The sequence below is a fragment of the Nilaparvata lugens genome, chromosome X (genome assembly GCF_014356525.2).
Source record: "Nilaparvata lugens isolate BPH chromosome X, ASM1435652v1, whole genome shotgun sequence".
NCBI lineage: Eukaryota > Metazoa > Arthropoda > Insecta > Hemiptera > Delphacidae > Nilaparvata > Nilaparvata lugens.
The window spans coordinates 66,906,266-66,920,526 of NC_052518.1; the positions used below are offsets into that span (position 1 = coordinate 66,906,266).

Here is a 14,261-nt window from a genome sequence, read left to right on the forward strand (position 1 = left end):
ACATATACCAAGAACAAAATTGGGAGAGTACTGTCCCTTGGGGTAGGCCGTAACCGTAACGTAAGTAAGTGGAATCTCACTAACACTGCTATTAAGTGATAAAACTTGTTTTCTATGTGAGAGGTAGCTCTCGAATAGTTTCAATGGGATTCCTCTAATACCTACCCTATCTAGCTTGATAAGTAATTGACTATGACACACTGTGTCATAGGCTTTTGCCAAATCCAGGAAGACAGCCAGAGTTTTTTGTCCTTTATTCAGAAGATCTGATACGGAATTTGAAAACTGTATTAGGGCATCATCGGTACTTTTATTATTTTGGAAGCCAAATTGAAGATTTTCTATTATTTTATTTGTGTCAAAGAATTTAGTAACTTGATTCTTGGTTAGTTTTTCCATTATTTAGAACAGGGAGCTCAGTAAACTAATTGGTCTATAATTTTCTGCCTGACTTCTATCGCCTGATTTAAATGTAGGTTTTATTTTAGCTACTTTGAACAAATCTGGAAAAATCCCTTTCTCGAAACATTTATTTATAATAAAAGTGAGTGGGAAAGCAATGTGATTAGCAATTTTCTTCAAAGTTGAACTATTAATACCGTCAATACCTGGACTCGTATTATTTTTTAGGTTTGATATAGCATTTATCACATCTATCTGATTAACTGGGTTTAAGAAGAACGAATTTGGTAGCCCGGAGTTGTCTTTCTTATAATTAAATTGGAATGCAGCTTGATTTTTATATTTCGGTATTTTATTTGCATATTTTTCACCAACACTAGTGAAATAAGAATTTAATTCATGAGCACTCAATTTTATGTCATCTCTTTCATCCCTACCCTTATCAATAAGTTCGTTAATGTATGACCATAGTTTTTTGACATTATTCCCACATTGACCTATTTTATGTCTATAGTAATCATCTTTAGTTCGACTGATCAAAGTACTAAGTAGGTTCCTATAGGCTTTTGATTCATTCTTCAAGCCAATGTTTGAAGATTATTTTTTTTAACTATTCAGCCATCCTGTCTCTTCTATTGATAGATTCAATCAACCCCTGTGTAATCCATGGCTTTCATTGTCTTTTTTTATGTTTTAATTTTATTTCCATTGGAGATAGGTGTATATAATATGTCAACTTATTTATAGATGTTTCAACCATTAGGTTCAGTGTATTATTATCATGAACATGAGCGTTAAGGAATTCCCATTTTTCATTCTGTAAATATGATATAAGTTTTTCAAAATTTGTTTTAAAGATTTTATTAATTTGCAGGGTTGACGGTCGAGATACAGTACCAATTATATTCATGTGTAACGTGGTTGCATAATGATCGGTTATATTCATTTTAAAAATATTAGCTATTTTTGGTTGTATGGAATTATGTGTGTCTTTATAGAAAATATGATCAGTGCAAGATTGTTTATCATCTATTACTCTAGTTGGTTTTTTTATCAATGATCTGAACCCATTTCCATTCATAATATTCAGATACTGCAGAGAATAACGGTCAGTGTTCAAGAGATCGATATTTATGTCACCCACAAAAACAATGTTACGATTATAAGGCAAAGAATTCAGATAATCATTCAAGTTAGAGATAAAGTTATCGGTATTGCTATTCGGAGACCTGTATACTGCAATCACCTGTAAGCTTAGATCTTTTCCTAACTCGATTAATACACTTGCAGTGTATCTATCTATCAATTCACAGTCAATTACAGTAAAACTATAATTTTTGCTAATGTACATGCACAAGCTATCACACTTGTTTAATTTGTTAGGAATATTTAACAGATTATAGCCGTCAATATAAAAATCAATAGGTTTATCTCCAGAGTATCAAGTTTCTGTTAGAATTATTATTTCAAAAGATACTTTAAAATTATTAATACACACCAGTAATTCATTAAAGTTCTTAAAAACACTACAAATATTCATATGAAAAAGATTTAAGTAATTATCGGAATTATATATGCTCATAGATTTCAAATTATAATTTAAATAATCGTCAACCTCATCTGTCGCGAATACATCACTTCTCAAAACATCACATAGTTCATTAAAATTACTCATTGAAGATTATAAACTGAACTATAAACAGACTCGACTATTGATTTGTTTAAAAAATTTACAAACCAGACTGAACATAAAAATGAATTATATTATTTTTTATTGTTGATAATCTCAAGATCCACTCACCCGTGCTATGAAAATGTAAAATTTTCCCACTATTAAAATCCATTCTATTGTTAATAAAAAGCGTTTTAATTTGATTCATTCTGCACTTTATCACCACCCCTATCCTTATGAATTTACGAGTTCTGAGCGAGAAAAAGTTTCAATTGATCAGCCGATTTCAGTTCAATAACAGGTTTTCGTTCTCCACGTCTCATTAGAATTTTGCCGTCCTTTACCCAGAGAAATTTGAAATGATTGTACTTGTGTGCCTCCCTAGCCAACGCGAATAGCTTTCTCCCAGCCGGCGACAGACTCTCGTTTATGTAGATGGGTTTGTCGGTGTTGGCGCCCATGTGTCTCGTTTCACGCGCCTCTTCTGTATTATTGCGCTCTTGTGGTCTCTCCTCACGAATTTCACGATCACTGCTGCCGGTCCCTCGGGTCCCGCTTTTCCCAGTCGATGACACACGTCAATATCTTCCTCCTTCAATGTGTAGCCGAGTGCCTGCGACATATTACATACTGCCAGTCCGAGATTTTCGTTGGGCTCTTGTGGTAGCCTCCTGATTTCAAGGGTATTCTTCCTCGAGTACTGCTCTTGATCCTGCAATCGTTCCAGAAGTTGCGAATTTTCCTGTTTTCAAATTTCCCTCAACTCCTTGATTTGTTGGTGGCATGCCTCCAGAGAATTTCCAAGATCCAACTCCATGCTTTTTTGATTCGCCTTCACCTCCTTCAGCAGATCATAGACGTCAGTCAGCGACAGAGGATCGTTTGCGGTCTGCGATTCTGGGACCGACTACTGCATACCGGACATGCTTTTACTCCGTTCAGATTTGCACTCGTCACAACGCCAAATTTGTTTATTATCGATTAAATACTTAACGTCATTGGATTTAAGTCTCACACAACCAACATGAAACACTGCTGCGCATTCACCATATACAAGTCGATCACAATTTTGACTGGTTCGAACGGATTTGAAACAGATTTTACAAGACATAAATATTGAATTTGATTTTAAAGAAAAAAATGGAATTTTCAGACGAAAGTTCGTATATTAAATCACAAACCGACCGCTGACGACACGACGAAACTATTGTTGTTGCTCGACAGATTACTTATCAGATAACGCACAAAAGAAAAACGATCCTCTCTCCTCGAGTTCTCGATTGCTACTGAGTTATGAATATGAATAATAATCTCAAAAACTAGGCTATGTTTCAAAAGAGTGTTGAAGACTAGCACTAAGGTGTTTTGAGAAAGTAGATAGATTCTTGATGGTCTTTATTTGGAAAAATGAATAATAGAAAAATTGGTTGAACAACTGTAATTTTACTTTTTGATTTTGATAAACCTTTGAAAGTGAATAGAACATTTATTTTAATTGAAGTTATGATTCATTTTATTGGATGTACAAAAATAATCGAATAACGTTTGTATGTTTCAGGTTGAATGTAGCAATGGACAAGTTGGTTATGGAAGGAGAAAGAGGGCCGTCCGTCAAATGCCACATGATCCAAACAAGATTTTTGAGATGACTATCACTTCTTTCATCAAAGTAAACTATAAGGGTGACAGTCTTCTAGAGAAAGGTAATTTATATTTCTTATTTCTCATCAAAACTAACTTATAATATTTATGGATTTATTTGGTTTTGTAACTGATAATGAATTGATGTACTTAACCTTTGAATATAACAGCTATAAAAATGATACACTAATATCTATTCATTTATATCATTTACACATAAAATCAAAACAATTATTGGGTAAGAAACAACAGAATTAATCCAAAATTAATATTAATACGTTTAACTCATTAATATTGAAGAGTTTTCCATAAAATGTATAAATATGTATAAATGTTCATGTAGCATATATAGATTGAGAATTTATTGTTGTTCAATCTTCAAGTTCCTATTTTTCATCAGAATTATAAATTAAGTCTATTCATTGTTGAATTAATTAATTAATTTTATTTCCTACCACTTTGTAATAATGACTTTCATGTTGTTGTTGTATTTTTGAAATAAGAGTTGCATTCAATTCAACTTTTGCACCCTATAAATGCATTATTTTATTTATTTGCAGCAAAATTGGACTCCGGATTGGAACAGACGAAGGACATGACTGCAGCCGGAACTCAGAACAATGATGTAACTCAGCAACATCTCAAGTTGGATACAGAAGAAATAAGAGAGGACCTTATGTACACAACTCTTATCGAGGAAAAAAATGCCAGTACATCTCTAATCAATATGCCAACTCTAATAATGGGCTCAATAGTCTTTGTCTTCGCATTGAGAAACCTCTTTTCCAACTAGAACCAACTTATATGTCTTTTTCTAGCAAAGCTATAAGCTATTGACAAATATATTTGCATTTTATTTCAAGCTGGAAGAAACTGTGATTTGTTTCAATTACTAATTTATGTTTTATTAACATTTCACTTCGAATAACTGAATAGTCTAAGGATGTTGTTACTAAAGAGTTTTCTATGACTGCACAATTCTTGATTATCTGTATTTTTTTGTTTGTTGGTTTATTAGCTTCCTAGGAAAGTATTCGTGGAAGAAACCAATAATCTAACAATCGATTAGTTATGGTATTTGAAAAATCTAATATTGTACAAGCATATATTTTGATATTCGCATCCTAAAGGCCTTTTCAGACCGACTACCGCCAGTACCGCTGGCTGTAGCGAGCTAGCGTACGTTTTCAGCAAGCCATGTCACATCTAGCTTGCGCCGGCGTATTATGTGGACAATGGTAATTATTATTATGCTCCCATGAGTAACACTGTAGGTGAGGCAAAAACACTGGCAAAAGGAAGATTCCTTGTGCGCCAGTGTGAGTCATAAAATCAGCTTAATCAGAGTAAGATAATAACTTGAATTTATCGTATGTAATGTTCAACATGAAATTCATTATTATCAAAAACAATTAAAACTAATATTGGATCAAATGTAATAAGATGATTTGAGTTACAGCTATCCTCCATAGAAGGCAGTGGCAAGTCAGAGAATCAGCAACCCTGTTCTCCCATCTTTCTCCACTGCCATTATAACGTGGACCTCGCTATAGAGGAACCAGCCTTGTTAGCAACGCGGCGGTGGCAACGCTGTACCAAGTTAAGTTAACTGAATAGTGTCAATTCTTGGTTAATGATGCGCTGTCAGCGCTGTGTATAACAAGGGTACGAATTAGCACTGCGTTTGTAGCGCCACTTATAACATATACATTTAGGCCAGTTTCTAAGTGAGCTCTGTTTGACCTGAATATTCTTAACAACACAGAGAGAGATTTTTAAAACTTCGCTCCCGCATCGGTAGCGAAGTCTGTCTGACAAGGTCTTTAAACGCTTGCTTAACAATTGGGCTGCAACATCTAATTTGACTCTAACCAATCTAATATTTTGTAAGATGCAATTTCCCTAGGCTAATCAATATTGTTCCTCATTTCTTTATTACAAATTGCCTGACCAATAGCCATCAGAGAGATAAAGTAATACTCTGGAAAAGGATTAAGCCTATACAACAAAAATCCAATCTATATGAAAGAGGAAGCTTCTAATACAAAGGAATCTTCCATAAATATTGATTATAAATGAGAAAATGTTGAAAATGAGAGTAACTCGATTTATTCATGCAGTTGAAATATCACATTTTCAATAGTCACGTAGCCAGAAGAGAGATCTATTAGCCTTCTTTTTATAGTGAATACGGATACATTTAGACGGTATTTTCAACTTCTCATTTTAGCTCTCTATGTTTCTATTTTCAAATCAAAGTTGATTTGTATTATTTAAGCTTTGTTTTTTCAATATGGCTTTTTATTATTCGAGATGAGAAGTTGAAATGATTTCTCTTTGATGCATTCTTCAATTGTTGGTAAGCTACTCATCACATTATTGTGAACATGAGTTGATAGATAGTGCGTTCAGTTGAATATGATAGGGAATAATTGAAATTTGCATCTAGAGAATGAATAAAGCGACATTGCTTTAGGTGTTGTTGCTTCTTAAAGGGTCTGTCAATATTTCACACTTTTCAGTGAATATACGTTTCGATAATTAGCATTAGATTCACGTTATTTCTTCATATTATTAGTAGTTCAATTAAAATCAATTATAAGATCATATTTGTGATTTTCTCAACAATGATTTGGATGTTCATTCCCAAATCGTCGAGAATTTAAATCGAGGTGTTTGGTCGAATGATAAATTTTATTATTTCAATTTCTATTGACATCATCTTTTTTATTTCAAGAGCAAATTGTTTGCTCCAGTAAATTTGAAAACATGCACTATCCTATCTATATGTATTGAAAATAAGTATACTGAGAATCTTTATGTTAATATAAAAGATAATTTAAATGTTACCTTTTACAATTTTTGCTTATCAAGTGAGTGATGAAAATGGATTTATAAAGGCTAAATGAATTGTTCATCCAAAGCCAGTTGTTTTTGTATTTTATATAAGAGTTAAAAAAAAGGTAGCCTACTATGGGATTATTTTTTTAACAAACAAGTCAAGTAGCCCTAATGATTGTCTTTTTACGTTAGGGCTACTCTTGAATATAAATAATAATAATGATTTGTGAACCCTTTTTAAAAATTGTATACTCACAACATGTTTCGGCTATGATGCAATTACCCTAATGATGATATACGTTATTAGATTCTGATTAACTTTGAAAGTAAATTTCAAACAATAATTATTATCTCTAAACAAATTAATTAATTTATTGCTCTTATTACCTTTTTTATTCCTCACTACAAATTTCTAAGATTCATTTTCCTTGGTTAATGTGAAATACTATGAGAAGACCACAACATGGATAATATTCTATCTGGTATTCATAGGGTAACTTCAAAACTCAAAATATCTCAAATAACTATCATTATTGAGAGCATAATCTGATTTTGCAAACAGCACCTACTGTTCCTTCTTGAACACTTTTTCTACTACCAGAGCTTAATTTGTACCGGAACGTACCGGAACGTAGTTGCAGCTAAACATATCAAAACTCGCGTCCACACGCATGTGAATGAGTAAATATGACGCAATCATGGAAGAGGATACTCCGTCTTTTGAGGATGAACTGTGGGTTGCGTGAAGCCTTTCAAAACTTATGTTTTTTCATCTTTTAGGTCGTGTTTATACTTTACAGTTTGGCTATACGTCACCGTATGACTTCTGAACGACACGTCAGGTCTTGGCTGGCGAGAGGACACCACTCTGCTCTCGACACAAATTCAAAAAGTCGAAGTGAGCAAACTTACAATGAAGACAGTATTGTGCTGTGGGAAATATTTTCTTAAAACTGTTACTTCCAAAAACAAACTAGGCCTACTTTTACTACTTCCATTTTCTGTCTTGAGTTTTGACAGTTTTGTCAACAACAAGTTTTGTAATAATATTGTATTTAATTCGAGTGTGAAACTTGTTTATTGATTTCGCGAAATTATCGCGCTTTACTTTGTGTCATGCGATAGCTCTTTTGCTCAAGCAATAAAGTCGCGTTCTATGCTTTTAATTCATGAATCGCTATTCTACACTTAAAATCGGGTGTAGTTTTCTGAGCTGCTAATACCAACAAATAGCCAATGTAGGCCTATCAATATGTTGACGCTGACAATAAATGATGAATAAATAGTTGGTTTGCCACCGCTTCATTCAATACTCTGTATGTTATAAGTTATACTTGACTCATTTAATAAATTAATTAAGTCCAAGCAGCTTCAGCAGGTCTGTTATAATGTCATCATTCACTTTAACATATTTCACATTTTCAACCCAATTAACTGAATTAATTAAAAAAAATGAAACCTGCACAATATTATTAGCAATGCTGACTTTTGTTTGGAGCAAAATTCAAGTCAAGTGACCAAACATTATGGATTTGGAGCCTATTACATTGATTTTAAATCACTAAACTTTTATATGAATTATATAAAGAAATTATAATCTAGCTTACTTACTTACCCAAGTTTGAAGGTTGTGTTTCGAAAAGGTTATATTGATACACTCAATTTCTTTAAAAACTATATTTAAATATTCATCAAGTACAACAATTACAATGTTAATAGAAAATTTGTTATACACGTCTTCGAGCTTCCACAGTGCGATAGTTCAAATCTTACAATATCTATAGTAACGATAATTGAATTAATGAAATACTTAATCTGGATTTCTGTTAAGAAAAAGTTTAAAGATTGACTGATCGATCGATATAGTTAACAGCTCATTTTCGTTTATAAAAGACTACCTTTACTACTACGGAATGTAGAAAGCGCGTCAGCTACTGGGTAAGACTCACAACAAAAACCCTGGTGATTGCACAATGCACATTTTCGTGGTGTTCGAGAGCGAGTCAATTCAATAAGAAGTCTTCTACAAATTTCACAATCACTAAGTCAATGCCCTATTACCATAAAACACATTTGAGAGCAACTCATTTCCGATAATAAAAATTATTATTCTATTGCTCGAATACAATATCATTAAAGAGATGTAATGGACTTTATATATGTTTGTAGGAAAAATTGAATGAAGAATGTGCAATGCTTTGTGAGCAACTGATCTGCAAAGATGAAGCAGAAGGCAACTCTGTTCTGGCACATCATCCCAATAACTTGCAATGGATATGTTTTCAGATATCACATATCCTCTATCATACGTTTTCAAATTGAAATGTGGCTTTCGGCTCTTTTTATGAAATAATTCATGATTAGGAGATTAGCGATTTTCTGTTTCTTACAACTGATGGTTTATATTCATGCAGAACTTTTACGATCAAATAATTTCCAATAATAGATAAGTATACATGCATCACTTTCAAAACCAAATGAATTACAGTAATTAATCAATGTAATTGAGTTGACAATTTGAAAAGAAATTCTAAATTGTATATTGTCCCAGTTTGTTCAGCTGCAGAGTGCACTGATAAATTGGATACCGATTCATAAGCCAACACGCCACAACAAAATCACTAAATTTGGATGATTCCAGAGAGGTTATTGAGGTGTACTAACTTTCGACAATTTTCTGCACAAGACCAAAGAAGTTCTGAGAAAATGTTGTCATCAATCACCAAGAATGCATAGTCTTATTATTGTGTACAAGTACCTATTGAGCAAAATGATGCTTTGTCAGTATAGCACATTTGAGAGCGATTCTTGGAGGATTTTTGACAGAACTTACTCTTCGAATGTCACACCAATTCCGCTTCAGAATGCTCTATCAGTTTCAATAATGTTTCACAGAGCTTGGAGTGGTTGACTCAATGCACGCTTCAGTTTCAGGGTTTTAGTTCGAAGTGAGACACAGTCACACTGTCATAGCTGCCGATCACAGGTCGTTATAGGAAGGAAATGCGCACTTCAGGAGCCTCGCTGGTGGGGCTGGCAGGGCTCATGTCAGAGTTGGCATATGATGTTGGCAGGTTGACCACGACCGATGTCATGTTGGATGATGATGTTGTCGAGTTGGCAGCGGCGGCGGCGGCGGCGGCGGCGGCTTCGCTCGTTCCCGCACTCGCGCAAGCACGCCGTAACTGCAACCTGATCTGGATCTCATCATCTGCATCTGCATCATCTGTCTGCTGCTGCGTCTGCTTTTGCTGCTGCTGCTGCTGCTGCTGCTGCTGCTTCTGTTCACAAACACAGGTGCATGCTCAGACAACACATCAACAAGGCTCAAGGCATGTTATACAGAATGTTGCAAGTGGTACTGAGCCATTCAATTTGAGTGATCGAGAAATTTAATAATGTTTTCGAAAAAAATCATCCCCTGTTTTTTATCATTAGTATATTTCCAAATCCTCCACAATAAACTTCCCAATCAATTTCCCTGCCTTGGATAGCCTAACTCAGTACCTATTGGAAGTATTGTATTTTGGTCTATGTTTACACTTCACAAACTTCAAAAGGGCACATGATATGAAAAACACAAATCGTAAGATGGGAATAGCTGTACAGACTAGGCAGCGTCGGATAAACTGCAAGAATTTTTATGCCTTGACAAAGTGTACAACACATCTAATCTACATAAAATTACCATAGAGAGATTCAGATTTCAATTTGAATTCAGAAATCCTAAAAATTTCAACATTTTTTAAAAAACTTTTTCATAATACTAAACATTGAGGATGTTTCTCCACCTGCTACAACGTCTAGCGAATTGTAGCAATAACTACAAAGAGGTAACGTATTGATAAAGTTTATCCTATATGAAAATCAATCTCTAAGTCACTATTTTGAAAGTATTGAATTAGTATCTGGAATCAGAATTCCTCTATCTCTGTCTTTGAGGATTTCTCTAGTTTTAAAATTGTAGCACACAATATTTTTTACCAAAGCTTATATGGTCTGAAAGCAGCCTTATATTCGCCTTAATAAAGTGGAGAGTTTCAAAAGGTGATAAGGGAATCATGCTACAATATTATGAGACCATCATTATCATCGAATCTCTAATCAATATTTTTCCTTTATTCTATCAGTTCCTTCTAGTATCATTTTTGGTATTTTATAACATTAATAGTAGCCATCTATTGGCAAAAGATTGAATGACCAGTAAATGGAAATCTTTTCTCTGAAGTATATCACGAATACTTACGGAATAAAAACTTTGAATCAGATTGTCTCATCTCAAAGCTTCTACAGCAATCTTCAGCCTTATGTGAAAATTTCAATACCACTTGCCATCAATTTCTCATCACAATTTTCCAAAAAATCCCTTTCAATAAATAATTTTCTTATTTCTCATTCAGTGCAGTGAATCAAACTGGTTGATAAGTAGTATTGCATGAAGTCAATTATTGACAAACCTATAGTTTTTCATAGAAATACAGTATCACCATGAAAATATAATAATTACTGATTTCAATAATTCCCAAGCATCTCACTTGATATTATGTACGGTATAGATTATGATTGAAAAAAGACCTTCAACATAATATTCAGTCTCGAATTGTCAGTTTCATATGGAAGAATTGGATGCCATGTAAAACTAAAAGGAAAAGAATTATAAAATATTGGAATATTTAATAATTATTAGGTAATATTATTCCATCTCTCTATGGTGGAACATGAAACATCTTCATTCGCCTAACAATATCCACTACAGAGAGATCTGGAGGACAACTCAAGATAAAATACAAGCTAATATTTCAATATTAAACCCATTATAATACCCAGCTGACTACTGGTATTATTATTATTATTATTATTATTATTATTATTATTATTATTATTATTTTGTATTCAACATGCAATAGGCCCCTGGCCGGCGATTTTTCTATCGAATTATCGTTAAAAATGTTTATTATTATTATTATATATTTTTTTTCAAGTACGGTACAGATTTTACTCTTCAAAATAAACTTGAAGCATATTCTTAGATGAATTTTGATTTAGTTGAACAATCTTTTAAGAATCACAAAGTACAACGAATCGTATTGTTATTATAAGCTTAACATGCTGAGAATTTTCTAATAATACAAACCTTCTAATAAGGCCTATATAATATGTACAATTTTTACGATTCTTCATAACACAGAGTTCAATAAAGGAGTGAATGAAATGTATGCTGTTTCTCATGGATTAGCTATTAAAGAAATCATGAAGTTTTTGAAAGAACACAACACATACACATGCAACATCAATCATATTATTACCTAAATTAAGGAATTTCTTGTTGATTTCAAAATAGCTGTTGCCTACCTTGAATATTGTTCTACAGTTGCCGTACATCTATGCAGTCATGAGAAATTAAAATCAAAATGAGCAATTGAATGATTCTTTTGAACATCATACTGAATGCTCTTCAAGATTTAGAAGTAAATTATACCTACCGTTACTTATACAGAATTTTAATCTACATACTGTACCCTGAAAATTTTCTTAAGATTCCAGTTGATCCATGACAATGCATTTATGCCTTTATATTTTCTATGATAATTCTTTGATTGTTCGCTGAGTGAGTGTGATGCTCAATGAGCCCTTGTATTCTGCATGAATAACGGGATGAATGATGATCATTAGAGATGAATAAACCTACAGTTTTAGGTGTGTTGCAAACCACCCGAAAGTGGGATTATTATGAGCTAAATTTTCTGAGAAAAATATATCTTATGTAACAATAGATTCAAAATCGTAAATTCAATTAAAAAAATAAAATAAAAATGAATTTTCAAGTGTTTATAGGATTGAAACTTATTCGAATAAGTCTGAGAGAAACTGGAATGTTTGAGCTTTGAAGCATCAAATACACAAAGATACATCTTTATATCTATGTAACACTTTGTGAAATTGTATACAACGTTTTTGAAACTTTGAAGTTTGAAAAGTACAGTACTCAAATGTTTTTTCGCGTAAAGTGCACAGCTGTACAATTATGACATTGAAAGGCTTAATAGTGAATCCACATAAGAAGCTATTTTTATATTGATTATTTAATGAATTGAAAATTATCCATTTTTGTGATTATAATGAATTATTACTCAAATTACGACATAGCAATCCGATGACTGATTCAGTCTCACTAATATCAGACTTCTATGTCGTAATTTAAGTAGGCTATTAACAAACAGTTCGTGATTAAGTAGAATTATTAAAGAATGTATTATTCTTGATTAAATCAATATAACTAACAATAGGCAAACGAATTGATTCCAAACTATATGTAAATTGAAGATTACGTTTAGTTGATGATGTTCTGTGGGACGTGCTAAGTCTCAACTTTTTTAAATTTCATTTTTATTATTTAGCGTATGGCAGATAAACAACTGATATATGAAGCTCATAAGTTTTGAATGCATATATTGGATATACACTGTATATTTTCAATTCCTTAGACTGGAAAACATAAGCCTTTGACTGTCATAAGTAATTAAGTATTATTTTGAGAACAAACATTTTATAAAATCTATGAAACTTCAATAAAGAACCTCACATTGTGCTACTTAACTTTCAGGTGGTGAAATATACCTATGTCAAAATAAATGTTTATTGATGAGAGTATGATTAATGATTGAGCTTCAATAATATTGGAGCTTGACACAGCTTATAAAGCAAGTGACAAAAGCTCACAAATTGTGCACTTTCAAGCCCACTAAATAAAATGAAAGAATTATTAAAAAAATTCTTTCTTCATTATTTTGTTAAATTGATTGATTAGACTTAACTGTTGGAGTCTGATCTGTTTAATGTTCAGATATTTGTGATATTACCTACTTGTGACAAGTTTTAAATTTAAAAATAATTTCATTGAGATGAATGCGATAATTTATAATCGAATTGTATAAACAGGATAAATTAATTTTAATCATCATCAATAATAAAATATTAGATTTTAGTAATGGAAGCTATTATCAATTCATTTTATAGAGACAAACGTTTCTATTACGTGTACAATCACTTAAACTATTAAAGTATTAACTATTAATCGAATTATAATCAATAATATATTCTCTTTTATTCGTTCTATGCTTAAGATGTGTATTATGCAGATTAATATTGCAATTCAAAATTTAAAAATGTCGTTTTTCAGAAGTGGATCTCTCATTATTTCTATGTATTGGATGCGAAAGCATGCTTACCTAGTTATCTAAAATGTCTGTCGATTCGGTATTTTATTAATGTTATGATCAATAATAATATTGAATATATTTTGGCATGACTATTCTAAATTCCACAGCTTGGAAACTTCGAATGTTTTAAAAAGGTTCTACTTATTCTAAACTTGAGTGGATTTTTCGCTCAATTTTCTTCAAATACACAATTAGTGGGCTGAGAACCTTTTTAATAAAATGAGTTATAAATAGAAAATCACATTCACATCAAGATAGATCGATTTCAGGTGTCTTTCATTCTTGTGGTTTAGAAAATATTATTCTATAAACTCAATAAATCACTGACTGATCTCATCATCAATTCCTTCATTGATTGATTCACTAATTCATTCCTTCTTAAAATCAAATCAAATCGAATGTTTTCATTGTCGTTCACAATTATACATGTATTGACAAAGTCATGAAAACGGAGCATAGTCCTTAGTCTAAATAATTGAAAAAAA

General features: G+C 32.4%; 2 protein-coding genes across 15 annotated transcripts in view; one reads left to right on the forward strand and one right to left on the reverse strand.

The window, feature by feature from the left end:
- Nucleotides 1-4,584, forward strand: part of LOC111044976 — a 123,325-nt gene extending 118,741 nt beyond the window's left edge. For both annotated transcript variants that reach the window (XM_039441502.1, XM_039441503.1), the window contains 2 exons: nt 3,633-3,777; nt 4,276-4,584. In XM_039441502.1, the coding sequence (XP_039297436.1) occupies nt 3,633-3,777; nt 4,276-4,508 (378 nt within the window). In that variant the 3' untranslated portion in view covers nt 4,509-4,584. The remainder of the gene's footprint in view (nt 1-3,632; nt 3,778-4,275) is intronic.
- Nucleotides 1-14,261, reverse strand: part of LOC111050395 (potassium voltage-gated channel protein Shal) — a 517,077-nt gene that overhangs the window by 84,692 nt on the left and 418,124 nt on the right. For 4 of the 13 annotated variants that reach the window (XR_005572983.1, XM_039441493.1, XM_039441491.1 and 1 more), the window contains one exon: nt 8,219-9,837. The exons of 5 other annotated variants lie outside the window; for them this stretch is intronic. Coding sequence is in view for 6 of the 8 variants with exons in the window: in XM_039441493.1 (XP_039297427.1) it covers nt 9,547-9,837 (291 nt within the window). In the remaining 2 variants the exon portion in view is untranslated. Of the gene's footprint in view, nt 1-8,218; nt 9,838-11,690; nt 11,694-11,908; nt 11,939-14,261 lie in introns of those variants that run through there. 4 more of the 13 variants (XM_039441488.1, XM_039441490.1, XM_039441489.1 and 1 more) reach the window with 4 other exon arrangements.